Raw genomic sequence first — 16,073 nt, 5'->3', positions numbered from 1 at the left:
ACCAATGGATATCAAAATCCGTAGATGAACTCAAGTCTCATTAAATACATTGATGTAGTAAAAGTGTGTCCCTTATATAAGATGGCAAAATTGAGGTTTGCTTTTTGGGGGGGGGAAAGTGGGGGATATTTACAAGCCATGGATAGTTTAATCCTTGGATGCAGAATCCATGGATACAGGCTGAATAATAATAATAATAATAATAATAATAATAATAATAATAATAATAATAGGATTTATTTATATGCTGCCCAATCACTGGGAATCCAGGCAGCTTACAACAGAGGAGATAATAGACGGTTTCCTGCCCTCAGGCTTACAATCCAAAAAGACATGACACAAAAGGAAAAGGGAATCGTGGGGGGAGGGGATCAGGTCCAGCATTCTTCTCTCCCCCTGAGGCCTGGACCAAGGCAGGTGGACTGGAGGGAGGGCTCTTCTTCTTCAGCCTAGCCCTGGTGGAGCTGGGCCTGCCTGGTCAACTCCCTCTCAGGCCAGAGGATGACAGTTATGGAGGGAGGAGTCTCTTCTTCCAGGCTAGTCCTGATGGAGCTGGGCCTGCCTGGTCAACTCCCTTGCAGGCCAAAAGATGACAGTTATATATATTCATGCACTATAAATGAAGGAACATACAGCAATAGATACTTAAAATGTTTTAATTTATATAATGCAACTAGGAGACTGACAGAAGTTATGTTTAATAATATAGAATATTGCCATTCTCTCTAATAGTGAATGCAGATGATGAGTGCTGATAGGTGTGTAGCCAATTAAAAAACCAGAGACATCAGCATGATTGCTGGAACATTTTTAGGGGAACTTAAAGAGTATTTATTGGAATAGTATATGGGGTCATTTCTTACCCAGTTTAGCTTTCTTGCTATCATTAAATCCTACTGGGCATGTTGCTAAACTTCCCTTGGTGAAAATTTATCTCTATTCAAGGTCTGGAGTTATTCAGAACTCAAAAACTTCATATTTAAGAACTGTTCTTCTAATAAGTCAATAGAGACAATAAATTGGATTTGCATGCTCAGGAGACAATTAGCAAGTGTTGTTGTTTCCACTATCGTTCTCATTAATCACTCCCTCCCCTAAAAGGTAATGGAAGTCACACACAAACATACACACATTTATGCCAGTTATATCTGTTTTGTCAAAGCAGATGTTGGAGCAAATGAGCTTATGAAAGTAGAAGATGAGCATTCCTGGTCCGGCTGAAATATCTTTGAAGCATCCAAAATTAAATATTGTATTTGGCATAGTCTACGTATCCCATGCTGTTTTCTCCATTCTTTAACCTACTTGCGCAAACAGATGCACAGCTCAAGCAATGTGATGCTAAGCAGAATTAGGGTTGCCATAACTGTCAACCTCCAAACCAGGACAAATGAAAAAAAAATGTAAGACAAATGTAGGACAATTTTTACCCCCCCCCCCCAATATAGGACATATTCTTTAAATGGAGGACATGTGAAAAAATTAATAATTTAAAAAAGCATTAATATAAACACATGTTTCTTAGGCATGCTCAAAATGGAGGACATTTTGGCATTATTCCTAGACAGATCGCAGAAATGTACTTCCCTTTCTGGCCACACACACACACACACACACAATTCCAAAACACACAACAGCACATTTGGGCATTTCACATGGCTTTATTTAACATAGCCTCTTGCATATTTCAGAGGCTTATTGCATAACCAAACCCTTTGGGTTTAACATTTAACATGGGTTCACATGGCTATGCATATTGAACATGTCAACATGGTTTAACAAGAAGTGGATTTGCCCTGGGTTTCAGGTTTCTTGCACCAAGTGTACTTCTCAGAAGTGTGTACTTGGTCAAGGCACTTTGATTTTTCTTCACTGCGCATGAGTTTGTAAAAACCAGAGCAACTTACTTTGGCCATGCCTCAGAGGCTTGCTGATATCATCATCATCATCATCACTGTCATTGTCACAACAAGGCAGACTTGTTAACATTAAAAGCACAAAAATACACAGAAAAGTCACACTGTCTCGCCTTCAGAAAGAGTGGGCCCATATCTCAGAGGCTTGCTGATATCAATATCACCACCACCACCATCATCATCACCATCATTGTCACAACAAGGCAGACTTGTTAGCATTAAAAGCACAAAAAACACACCAATCTAGATATCATTCATTGGAAATAAAAGTCCACAGAACATTAACATTGAACCAAAGGCAGTCTCTTGTGCCACTGCAAACTACACGACCCACTTCTCCTTGCCCCCTGCAACCCCCTCCCCAAACCCTCACCCCCTCTTTTCCCCCAGGTATGTCTCAACTTACTGTAGGGGGGATTTGTGGGTCAGATCTCTTGCAAAGTCTTTTTCTTGTCTCATGGGGGCAAAGCCCTGAGAAGCCCTGGATCCCTGAGAAGAAGAGGAAGGGGGCTTAGAGAGAGGGGGTAAATAGATAGAGGGTTAGATAGAAAGGGGGTTAAATAAGGGGGTTAGAGAAAGGGGGGCTGGAGGCAGGGTTGCCATAAGTCTAGGGTTGCCATTAATCAGAAATAACTTGAAGGCACACAACAACAACAACAACAACCAGTGAGGGCAAGACAGGTCATCTAAAGAGAGGGAGACTCAGTGTCAGGGCACCATACAGAACATTTTTCCATGTCTGGAGATTTGGGTAAAAGGATGAGAGAGCAGGTAAAGGTAAAGCCAGAAAGGAAGGAAAGAGCATTCTTCCATGCCCCTGATAAGTCAGAAAGGAGTTGGGCACACAACAACAGCAGCAGCAGCAGAGGAGGAGGATGGGAGAGGAGGAGAAAAAAAAGAAGGGGAAGGAGAAAGAAGAAGAGGAGAAAGAACAAGTATAGGAAAAAAGATAAAAAGAAGAAGAGGAGAAAGAGAGGAAGAAAAAGAAGAAGAGGAGGAGGAGAAAAAGAAGAAGAGAAGAAAAGAGAAAGAGGGGGGGGGGAAGAAGAAGATGAGGAGGAGGAGAAAGAGGGGAAGAAGAGGAGGAGAAAGAGGATGGGAAAGAGGGGAAGAAAAAGAAGAGGAAGCAACTTGCTGGCAAAGCCCTCTCCAACCTTGGGCTGGCATGAGGGAGGAAAGAGGAGAAGCTCCTCCTCATGAGGCTGGCTGGCCAATGGGGGAGACTGGAGCTGGAACAGCTCCACCCCCTGCTAGCAGTCATAGGCTCCTGCAGCAGGGGCGGGCTGTCCAGTCATTGACCAGGCAGCCTGAAAAGAAAGAGCTCCTGCGCGCGGCTGCGTGAGAGCAACCTAGAGCCCTAGCAGAGGGCTCAAAGAGGAAGCGTTGGCGGGGCCAGGCGGCCCGCACGGAGGCCGCGCCAGTGGGTGGCTAGAGGCCACGTCGGTGGTGGGCTGGCGGCAGCGCAACAGTGGCCAAGTCAACCTGGGGCAAACCCAGGCAAGGGCCAAAAGCAGAACGGGACCTTCCCAACCCGCCAAAAAACGGGAATGCCCCGCCCCCAGGCGGGACATGGCATCCCTAAGCAGAATGCATTTCCCATATTTCCCTTCCAACCTCTCTTCTTGTCCAATACACACTGCTCATGCTCAGAACAGATGCTATATTGTAAAAGAGAGGAGAAGATGGGAATGTTAACTGTTATTTACAGACTTCTCATCTATGGTGAATAATGGCTTCCATGATCAATGGGACACTGAATCCATTTCAGCTTATATTCTGATCTTTAAAAAGAATTATCAAAAGTGTTGAAACTATATGGCTGTGTGTCAAGATACAGCACCCTGGATAGTTTCTTTAAACCCATTTCCCCAAAAGTACTGCCACATAGTCAGATAAGCAGAGTGGTGGTATGTGTGAAAGATGATCCTAAATCCTGTGTCTCTGACATGAATGGATTTAGTAAGCAAGAATATCACAGCCTTCTCGGAACATGATAATTTACAGGACATCACTGAAACTAATTATAAGTGTATTATTTTGGTAGAAAGTAAGGAATAGAGAAGCATGGGAACACCACATGCATCAAGAAATTTCTTTCCTTTTCTTGAGCAAAGCCATTAAACATTATTGATGCATTATAGGACAGAGTTGAGGAACATACCTGTTCCTTTTAAAGTATAGACAAGAAAATAATTACTAAATAATTTGGAACAATCAACAATTGGTAGATATCTTAAATAGCAATTTCTGGGGCTTCACTGAATCATTTACCAATTTTAAACAGTTACATCATGAAAGTATAAACTACCGGTAATCATTGTTTGCATCTCCCCGTCCACTTCACTGTCACCTCTTCGTTGTTTTCATTGTCAACCTTTCAAGCAAAAAACAGTGTGGAGGAGGAGACTTTGTTGGATATTCTTTTAAGGATAGAAAAAAGAGGAATTTCAATAGTGAAAAAAATAAAATAAATTCTACAACGAAAGATGTATAATTACTCAGTTTCATGCGTGGTCCTTATGAAGGACTAAATATAGTGGAGTATCCTTCCTTGGAGGTCTTCAAGCAGAGGCTGGATGGCCATCTGTTGGAGATGCTTTGAGTGAGAGTTCCTGCATGACAGAGGGTTGGATTGATGCCCCTTGTGGTCTCTTCCATCTCTATGATTCTAAATCTGACAGTAGTCTTGCATATGGTCGAACAGACCTATTAAAATCAATGTGACATTAGTTGTGACTAAAATACCATTAATTTCAGTGGATTCATTCTTGATTGGGACTAAATTGCATTTAGCAAAGCTTCATGTCTTATTGAATAGCTAAAACTAAAGGAGTGCAGTTTTTAATATATCTGCTCTAGCAGTGCAATTTACACAAGTATTCCTTGAGTTTCTAGTAATTCAGTAGGTACACTCTAGTCCTGACTAACAATTTAGCCCAGAGTGTTAATGATTGTGGACTATGTGCCTTTAGTAACACTGAACCATTGAAGAATGACGACAAAATTAAGCCCTTTCAAGTCCTTTTCATGTGGGAATTAAACATGTACTTAAAAGTCTCATGAAATCAATAAGATCTAAATGTGCTTAATTTTTGTTGGTTAATTTCTTTTCAAACACTTGATCAATTTTAGTATATGTAATTTATTCCAAGTTTCTGAAACTAGACTTTGTGTGTGTCTGTCTTTCTGTGTGTGTTTGAAATAAAAGCCAAGTTCTACAAAAAGTAGCTTTTCAAAAAAAATACTATGGGATTTAGCCAGTAAAAAAGAGAAATATCAACAGACTATTTTGAAGGCTTACATGTGTGGAATAGATGGTATTACATTAGTCCCTTGAAGACTATATTCTTAGTGTACAGCTGGCACCTCATTTTATTGTAATCCTTCTTGGATTCAGATGCTTTTGTGCTGCACTATAATTCTTTAGTAATGATAACTGTATCAAGAGATTAAGATTAAGTAGTTATATTGTGAGGTGCTGATTAATTCCTTATTAATGTTTCCCGTAATTAATTTTAAATATTGACTGTAGAAAGCATTCAAATTAGGAAAAAAATTGTAATCATTTTGCTTACTACATCAATACATACATGTATACATATGTATATATTTTGGTGGTAGGAGCCCTTTACAACATTCTTCCTCAATGCAAATGATGGAAAATTTGATCATCCAGACAGAACCTTCTCTTCAGTGGCAAGATCTTGGAGAAACAGCCAAAGAGACACTTCAGATGTAAAGGTAGGAAAAATGTTTCACACTCATATACATACCAAATATTTGAGTACCAGTCAGATATTCTTGATAGGTGGTGCTTTTCATGTTTTGTTTCATACTGTGTAAGAGGAAAAGGGTATTAAAAGTGGTATTTCACGTAACTATTTCAAGAGCAATACTTTATACACAATGACAAAGACTCTTCTAATATTTCCATGTTCAAAAGCTCTTTTGTTCTTGCAAGAAAAAAAATCTATCCTAATTTAAATCAAATATTTACAACATAGAGAAAAACCCAACATATTGTTCGTCCATGCTGTTAACTCAATATTTGGCCCATTCCACAAACACAGCAAGATTAAATTTGACCTTAAAGTGTCATATTGTTATAGCTTGCTGTGCTCTGGCTTTCCATTGCCTGCAGCAATTAATAAAGCATTAATGACAAGACACATTTAAAATGTATGCTTTTCTGTAAGCCTTAGCTTTTACTTGACTGTGCCTGAGGATATTATGCAACAGTACATATTGGATTAAACCAATATCTAGACAATACATAGGGACAGCAAAGAGGACAGGATAATTTTCTAGCCTCCCATTGTTGTATATAAAGGTTTTTCTAGGTTTACATCAGAGTGCTAAAGTCATCTTCTGCTTATCAGCTAGTGGAATATTTCCAAATGCTAGTAGTACATTATAGTTTCATTTTAAACTTTCTTCCAAAGTTGTGTCTTATTATTAAATATGTTTCAAATGGATATTACCTTATCATCAGACACCTACCTGTATTTTAAACCAGTAAAGATGTTTGAAGTTACTTTTCTGTAAATATCTGGAAAATATGTGTTTTTTGCCTAAAGTAAGACCAGGCTTTTATTTATTTAAAAAAAAAACAATACAAAAAAATCAGACTTCTAAGACCAAGAAGAAAGTTTTGTTTTTTGTTGGTTGAAGAAACAAGCTGTTTTTTAAAAGAATTGGAGCACCCTGTCTAAAGATCAGAACTACTGCAATAAAATGGCATGCTGAATAAAACTGTGGTTGTATGTAATGCAGATATGAGGAAATGGTACACATAGTATCACTTTTCAAACACTCTTTTCCAACATCCACCTTCCTTTGGCATTATATAAACAGAATAATGTGTGTTTATTTCTGCACATGAAGCAGTATCTATATTGCATTTCACATGTCTTACAGACATTTCATTTAATAGAATATAACTGATGTTGATATTAAATGCCAGCATATATCTTTATTCCTCCATCATCAGATTCTTCCACACTGTGATAATGAATATAAAACTGTGGCATACATTGAACTATTCAAGTATGTATTTGTGTTGTTATCACAGTGGCACAATTCAGATGTAATAATAAAAAAACAAGCAATAAAAGAGGAATAACTATTGTAGCCATTAGCTCAAAAATCCCAATCTCCTCCCTCATAAATCAAAAAAGTAAGATACAAAAAACAAAGGTAAATGTGTTCCATTTGGGCAAAAACCCCACAAAGTCACAGCAGGAGATATTGCAGTTTGACATTGCTTTGACCTCCATGGTTCAATGCTATGGAATTCTGGGATTTATGATTCTGTGAGATATTTAGCCTTCTCTGTCAGAGAGCTCTGGTGCCACAACTGTTGAAACAATGGAATTGAAAACGCCAAAAGCAAAAGGTACTATAACCTTTATCTATTATCTGCTTAAACGATAACAAAACAATATATATAACAAAACAACTCTATCCAAAAGATACAAAATGAACCATAGTAATAATGACAAACAGAATAACACAAAATAGCAAATGCATCAAATAATATAAACTACATTGAAGCAAGCAACACAAAATACAGAAAAGAGGTTAAGAGAAAGGAGGGAGAGAGATCACAAACTAAAGCTAGCCTTATGAAGGCTCAACAGCTGATTAGGGCAATACAAACAGCTGAAGATCATCTCTATCTCAGTGGGTCACCATTAACCCTATAATGACTCCACTTATAGATGTTGTTTCTATTCCAAGAACAACAAATCACAAATCACAAGATTCCATATCATTGAGTTATGGCAGTTAAAGCAGTGACAATTGCATTATTTCTGCAGTGCAGATGTAGCCTAAGACTAGCTAGCAGACTTTTTATTCTCTCTATTTGATGATGCATAAGTGGCCCCCTCATTTGTAATGAGCAACAATTTACCATTTTGATATAAACCCTAGTTCTCCTGTTAGGTTGATTTGATAGCCTGGTGTGAAAACAAACTGTGATTTGCACAAATCATAGTTTTATCATATCCTAGCAAAACAGGAAACATGTCACTGCATCTGAAAGGGACCAGCATGTTTGTTCTGTTAAATTCTCAAATGTAAAAATCATATTTCGCAAATAGAAAAGACAGAGTGCTGAATTTGACAAATTAACATAGTGCACACAAAAGAAGAACCATGGATAATTGAGGTTTTATTTTCTTGTCATTTTAAGCATTTGACATTTTCCTGTATTAGTACAGACAATGCACACTAAACGCTGTCACTCTTGTCAAATTTAAGAAACTAAGGAGGATCAGGCCTGGTTAATAGTTGTACAGGAAACTACCGTAAATACTAGGAATCTCCAGGTAGGACTGAAGAAGGATCCTGCTTGAGATCCCTAGAGAGCTGCTGCATGTCAGAATTGACTAGGTTCAGATGGATCAATTGTTTAACACTGTATTATAAGGTATCTTATGTGGGGAACCAGCAAGGTTTTTTTCCCCTTAGGGACCAGCCCTATAATCGTGTCCATGACTATAATTGTTTCCTTCTTTCCTGGAAGCTCTTGATGGAATTGCAGCCTGTGGTTCAGGAACTGGGACCAGTCCAAGACCACTGCCTTTGAGTATCACTGCACTGTTTTCCTTACTATGTTCATATTAGTAGAAGGATCTTTTAGTATATACAGACCTTAAAAATGGCCATAACTTGCCCATTTCTTTTTCTTTCTTTTGGCATTTCCTCTATTTTTATTTTTTCCATTTCAGTTTATTTAATTTTCCTTATATATTCCCATCCATAAAAAAGGAGACAGAAAAGACTACAGCAACTTTAGGTCCATAGCATTAATTTTCCAAGTAAGCAAAGTTATGCAGAAAATACTGCAACATAGACCACAATCATATATGGAGGGAAATCCCAGAGGGAAATGCAAGTTTTATTTATTTATTTATTTATTTATTTATGGTATTTATACCCCACCCTTCAGCCCTAATGGCTATCAGAGCGGCTTGTAGGGTTCAGGAAAGGCAGAGACACTAGGAACCACATAACAAACATACAGTAGCTAATGGAGCACAACAAAGAATTCGATAGCAAAGCCTTCAGCTGCATAAATTATGAAAAGCCATGGAACACTTGTAAAGACATGGGAATGCAGCTATAATTTCCTATACCTGGGATCCAACATTGATCAGAACTGAGGCTGCAGTCAAGAAATAAGAAGAGGACTAGGAATAGGAAGGGTAAAGATATACAACTGAGCACCGAAGTTAGAAACACCCAAGCCATTGATTCCTCATTACCATGTATGGATATTAGAGCTGGACAGTGAAGAAAGTAGATAAAAAGAAAATTAATGCATTTGAGATTTGAGATGCGGTGCTGGAGAAGAGTGCTGAGAATACCATGGCCAGCCAAAAAGATGAACAAATGGGTCCTTGAACAGATCAAGCTTGAACTCTCTCTGACAGCCAAGATGATCAAATTGAGGCTGTTTTTGGGCCACATCATGCGAAGCCATGACTCATTAGAAAAGATAACAATGCTAGGAAAGGTAGAAGGCAGTAGAAAGAAAGGAAGATCTCATGCCAGATGGATGGACTCAATCAGAGGGGACACGGGCATGAGTTTGCAGGACCTGAACAAAGCAGTTAAGGACAGGGGGTCTTGGAAGTGTCTCATCCACAGGGTAGCCATGAGTCAAGGTCAACTAAAGGACAGTTAACAACAACAAGTTTCATATCCAAAGAATTTCTTTACACATGCCTTCAAATCACCTGTCAACTTACTGACAACCCCATGAATTTCATAGGGTTTTCAGAGTTCAAAAATTAGTCTCTAGAATGTATCTCAAATGTGAGATACTGCTCTTGGACAAGAGTGTATAGATGACAGAACAGGGGCTATGATAAAAATGCCAGTAGGGTGACATATTGCAAACTAGTAGAGTTAATGGAGTTTCTAGTAACTGAATGGTGACCACCTCCATCTAATATAAGGTGACTGGTGAAGTAATGGATACCAGGGGATCACCCTTTTGTGGGGGAAAGGAAACAAACAAGCAGGAGTGGCTGAAATGAAAGCTTTAAAATCTTGCTTGGAAATATATTAGAAAAATGAAAAACTATAATAGATTTGATTTCAGAGAGAGCCATAAAATAGTGTGCTCTTGGCAAAACATACTAAAGTGAAATGTCAGTTTTGATGCTTATGGTATATGATTATGAAGTGTTAGTAGTAGTCCTCAGTAAAGCCAAGCCACACTTTTTACGTTTCATTTTTCAACAGCTTGAATTCATCCCAAGCTTAAAAAAATGTATTTTGGCAAATTTTCCTCTTATAGAAAGCCATAATATACGTAATACTTTGGGTTTTATCATGGCTATTAAAATTAACTAGAGATCACATTTAAAGGTGTAAAATGTCTATTATAATACAGTCATCCCTCCATATTTGCGGCTTTGATATTTGTGGATTTGATTATTCACTAGGACTGTCTAGGTCCTCCAGTGCAACTCTGTGGTCAACTTTAACTAAAAGTTGCACTGAAAGACCATTTGTATCTACTCCAGTGCCATTCTATGGTCAGTGTATGTTGGACATTGACCACAGAGTTGCACTGGAGGACCTAGAGATTCCTAGAGAGGTGTCCTTCAGGTAAAAACATGGTGTTTTTGTTATTTGTGTTTTTTCCATATTCATGGGGGTCTTATTCCCCTAACCCTAGCGAATATGGAGGGACAACTGTATTCATTTCTGCCCTGTCTGGTAGTTTTCAATGCATTATAAATATTGGAGCATGCAATCATAAACCTGTTCAGTTTACAGTAAGCCCCACTGAATTCAATAATCCCCACTGGCCTTAGTTTTATGTAACATACATTTGAGCTTAGCCATTGGTTTGTAAGCTTCACCAATACAAACCAACTGCATTGTGGAAGAAAATGGGATTGTTTTGTGAAAAGTAGTGAATGTATAAACTGGTTCAGGAATTGTTTTCTGAAAGGTAGTGAATGTGTAGAGCAGCAGTATCAATAGAACATGGAATTCACACAGGTATGATTAAAAACAGGTAGTGTATAGAGAGTAATACCATTGTTCTGTATCCTTATTTGCCACAGAAAGTTAAATTTTCTTCTTCAGATGAGAAATAGAATATTTCTTGCAACTGGCTCATTTTTTCAGGATATGACTTGAAAGCTGAGAGTTCCCAACAGCCAGTCAAATTAATTTTTTAAATAAAATACATAATTGATTCCAAACAAAGGATTACACAACAGACAAAAAATCTTATTAATACAGAGATACAGAACACTTGAGAAGTTGCTGGGTATGAAATTCCCAGGCATACCATACAGAATACTACATAGAAGACACAGAATTTGAGCTGCAGCACTTATTTCTTTAATGAAGAACATCTAAGCAATTGTCTATATAGTGGACTAGAACAGACATCATTGGTATATTGAAACATGAATGATTTGGATTAAAAATGTAGCACTGGCAACCTTAATATTATAGAGTCTCACTGAAAATAGTCACAAAAAGAGAAAGTTATAAAAGGTTACAAAAGTTCTTGAGCAATTTTTATTTATTTGTTTTATTGTGTTTATTTAGGGGATTTATATCCTGCCTTTCTCCCAAATAATGCAAAAATGAGTTTGACAAGTTATATACAGTAACACAAGGCAATGTAAGTGACCATCTGGCAATAACATTTGTTTATTCCACAACAGGAGTTAATTCCAGAGTTTTACTACCTACCAGAAATGTTTGTCAACAGTAATGGATATAATCTTGGAGTCAGAGAAGATGAAGTTGTTGTGAATGATGTAGAGCTTCCCCCTTGGGCAAAGAAGCCTGAAGATTTTGTGCGCATCAATAGGATGGTAAGAAGGATTTTATTCAAGCTTGTTAAAAAGTGTAATGATTTAACAATCTAATCTTCACTAGCTTTTCATCCCTGTAGGACAACAGTTGAAAATATAACAAAGAAAAAAGCACACGATAGAAGAGATTGTTACATCCATTCTGTGGCAATCTTAATACAATGAAATTTAAGAGGTTTTCCTGTTATGAGGACTTATTCTTCAGTTGTATATTTATATCTACTTTTTTCCACTGTCTCTTTTTTGTAAATGGCTTTGTGTATTATCTATGAAACGTGGTTTATAAGTGCCCTAACTGAATGGTAATAATGAAATCATGGCTGGAGGGGAGACCATTGGACTTCTCACGTACAACCCCAAGCTTTTAAAAGAAAGAACAGGATACTAGTATTCATTATGAGCTAAATTAGAAGTCATGGGTACTAGTATTTAATAAGACTATTTTAATGTACTCATTAAGGTGACTTTCAACAACTAGAAACTGCTTTCTCTCTGCATAAATCAACACATCTAAGATGTTCTTCACAGTTCATCCAGCACTGTAACCTTTAACACACATTTCCTTTTCATAAAAGAAAGTGCATTTACATCAATACTATTTTAATGTTATGATTCCATAGTTAATCATAATACATTTCTCTGCATGTAGGAATGCATTCATTTTTTTAGATTCTGGGAATACCTATGATTTTTACTTCAATATCTTTCATGGTGTTTAATGAAAAAATGTCCCTGCTGCTCTTGCTACTGAATTCCATCCATTAAATATTTACTGCAAAGTGATGGCGTGTTTTACAACAGAACTGGCAGAGTAACTGAGACTTATGGGCGAAAAAGAAATTGGATGGCCAGCTTTTGGAAGTGCTTAGTTGTTTATTCCCGCATGGCAAGAGTTGGATTAGATGATCCTTGTGGTCCCAGGTCTGACTGTATGAGAGCACCTTCTTTGTTTAATTTTCCCTTAGATGTATTGGGGTATCAGAGATAACAGTTAGAATTTCAACTGGCTTAAAATATTCTTAACCCTATATACTCTTAACAGTGATCAGCTACCTGTTTGTTGTTGCTCTGTCCAATGTGCAAAGGTGCTTTACATTAAATCAGTGCAATAAAGTCACATTACAGTCATTAAAAGAGCAGAAATAGTGATTATTAGAGCCTAAATCCAGTATCCAATCTAAATTAAAGATTCACTAGGATTCACATAAATGTTGACATACTACTCAAGTACTGGTTAAATTGTCCACTCTAGTTGAACTAGCAATTGGATTTAGGCCATAATGGACTTAACTGCAAGGTTGTCTATGACTGTACTTAAAATGTTTCATTTAGAAATATCATTAATTTTTGTTCAAGAGTGCACATATTTTCCAGAGACAAGGAATATGAGTGCAATATAAATATACCAGCAAAATATAAAAATATCTTTAAATGTGTTTTGAAACCTTAATTTATGCTTTTGCAGACCATTGCATGTAGAAATAGTGCATATTAATGATTAGTGACTTAGTAACTCCTCTCATAAATATATCTGTTTGTATGTAGAAATATATAAATATATAGGTAAATATAGATAGCATTAAATTTCTATCTCCAACTTGTTTATATATTCATTGATGCTTCATATAAGAGAAGCACTATAGTATTGTATTATGATTAACTGCCACCTTAATGTAGGATTTAACAGGTTTTTGAAATCTTGCTGTCAAGAAAAAATATTTTTGCATTTTATAAAATGTATCTTCTAATAGAGAAATGGCCTTTTATTGAAGGAAATTCTTGTGAAAATTGGTCTCATTGGAAAGACTGGAACAGTGATTAAATCCGGTAACTTTTAGGAGGTATTTCAGTAGATTTTAAAAGCATTCAATTTATACATCAGTGGTTGTTGGCCCAGTTTAATTTATCCATAGCAAGCTACACTGATTACTACTGACATACCCATGAAACATTAATAAAGCATTGTGTTCAATGCTAACATGATTATGGTCTGACCTCAGTGATGTCACAGAGGACAGAAGCGGTAAGTGTCCCTGCTAACATTACCCTAATGCTGGGTTCATCAATCATAATCTACCAGTTTACAAAAAAAAGGGAAAAAGCCTTTCCACAGATGTGACTTCATACTCTTGCTGAGCTTTTTGATCCCAGCAGACTTGTGGTGATACTGAGAGCCAGAAATAGAACACATTCAGCCAACATGCCAAGCATGTTAAATCAAGGCATGAAACTAGTGTAAAACCACAGCTAAACCTATATAATATGCATTATGTAATTCAAATATGTGATCTTCCACAACCCAAAATTAATTCTGATAATAATTTTTATTAAGCACACACACTATTGTATATTAGAAATTATAATAGTGAGTGAAACTAAAGATTTGCTTCACAGCTTCCGATCGAAGCCCAAGCTCTCTTGGATTAAACTGAATATTCTCATTCTATTCAGTTTTCCTTTCCTTCACAATGATCTAATGAGGAGTGTGTCTATGTTGGTTCTGGTGGACATCTTAGCAGCATTCAGTACTATTAATTGTGATATCCTCCTGGAATGTTTGACTAATATGAGACAAGGATGGGCATCATTTTGCATTGATCCTAGTCCTGTTTGGCTGAATATTTCCAGAAAATAGTGCTTGGGAATTACTGGTCAACTCCTTGATCACCCACTGCACACTGGTGTTTAACTACGTAATATACTAAAAGAGGCTATCAGTAGTTTGCAGGCAAAGTGGCTCTTCTAGATTGGTCTAAAGAAATGTGAGTTCTTGCAATATAGGCCCTTGGTTTTTTGCCAGGTTTTGCTGGTTCTTGTTGCTGCCACATCAATGCCTTCCGTTATTTTTGTGTTTTGTTTTGTTTTTTTAAAAACCCAACAACAGCAACACCAGGGTCAAGACAAGGTTGTCCAATAATTTGAAAGGGGATTTTTCTGTTCTCTGAATTAAAAACAGGCAAGGTGAGCAGGAGATGCTGCCAAAATCTCTTACTGAGCTTGTATGAACAACAAAGCAGAGAAAGGACAGAGAAGATAAATCTGCTTCATCATCTGTCCCTTATCAGCCTATTTAAAAAAAATCTATGCAGTTGGCCAACACAACTGAAATAATAAGAAAAGTGAATGCTGATAAAAGAAAAAGATCATCCCTGGATACACTTTGGATAAAATCTTCAAGTAGTCTGTAAAAGGTCAAAATGTTTTTGATGCAAGGCTTGCCTGACCTGGTTGTTTCATTTTTCATATTGTTAGTTTCTTATGAAGGGTTTGCTTAAACATGCTGAAGTTCTCTTCCTTGTAGTGTACCTATCCTTATTCCTTCAATGTTATTTTTGCCTTGTCAATACATTTTCTGTTATAGAAGTAAGGCCCAGGAACACATGCACCTCATTAACCATTATATTTTTTGTATATGTCTTGGAATTTTAAAACAAACCTGCTTGGAGTGGGAATAAAATGTTGTAACTGGTGCAGAGAATTGCCAGGTAATAATTTGGAATAACAGAAGCAACATTTGGATATTTTTAAAAACTCATGAGGTACTTCAACAAATAATGTAACTTCCCAACACATTTGTCCCAACTGGAAAAGCTGACAATAATTCCCAATATGCTGACAATAATTCTCTCTCTGTATCCTGTTCAACTATTATTGATGCAGCTGTGGAAGCCTTGCACTATTGTTTGGGTGTGGCTTGAATAGAAGTTTGCAAGCTGAAATTCATTGCAAACAAGATAGAAGTACTTGTGATCTGTAATAAAGTTGAAGTGGGAGTACAAGCTGTTCTGGATAGAGTTGCACCATCTATCAACGATTAGGTTCACAGTTTGAAAGATTCAGATTTACTTCTTAATGTTCAGGTGGCTACTGTGGCCAGAATGGTCTTTGTTCACCTTCCTTTTCTTGAAGAAGGTTGATGGAACAGTTCCAATATATGTTGTTCTCAACTCATGGTGACCCTATAGATAAGCCAACTCCAAGTCCCTGGCCCCCACTGCTCCGTTTAGCTCCTGTAGATCGAGGCTTGTGACCTCCCTAATTGAATATAGCCATCTGGTGTGTAGTCTTCCTTTCTTTCTACTGCCTTCTATCTTTCCTAGCTTTGTCTTTTCCCATGAATCATGCCTTCTCATGATCTGGTCAAAATCTGACAGCCTCAATTTGATCATCTTGGCTTCCAGAGAATTTTCAGACTTGATCTGCTCAAGAATTAGTTCATCTTTTTGGCTGCCCATGGTATTCTCAGCACTGTTCTCCAGCACTACAGCTCAGAAGAGTTGATCCTTTTCTTACCCACATT

The 16,073-nt window shown here is 37.3% G+C and overlaps 1 protein-coding gene across 4 annotated transcripts in view; it reads left to right on the top strand.

The window, feature by feature from the left end:
* The window catches only part of NBEA (neurobeachin), a 559,686-nt gene that overhangs the window by 476,851 nt on the left and 66,762 nt on the right, over positions 1-16,073 (top strand). For all 4 annotated transcript variants that reach the window (XM_089512505.1, XM_089512504.1, XM_089512507.1 and 1 more), the window contains 2 exons: positions 5,538-5,657; positions 11,621-11,773. In XM_089512505.1, coding sequence (XP_089368631.1) covers positions 5,538-5,657; positions 11,621-11,773 — 273 coding nt within the window. The remainder of the gene's footprint in view (positions 1-5,537; positions 5,658-11,620; positions 11,774-16,073) is intronic.

Source organism: Sceloporus occidentalis, unplaced genomic scaffold (assembly GCF_023333645.1).
Source record: "Sceloporus occidentalis isolate IW3139 unplaced genomic scaffold, rSceOcc1.0.p SCAF_2, whole genome shotgun sequence".
In the NCBI taxonomy this organism is placed as follows: Eukaryota; Metazoa; Chordata; class Lepidosauria; order Squamata; family Phrynosomatidae; genus Sceloporus; species Sceloporus occidentalis.
The sequence above is the reverse complement of the archived record's forward strand: the minus strand, read 5'-3'. Positions and strand labels throughout refer to the sequence as shown.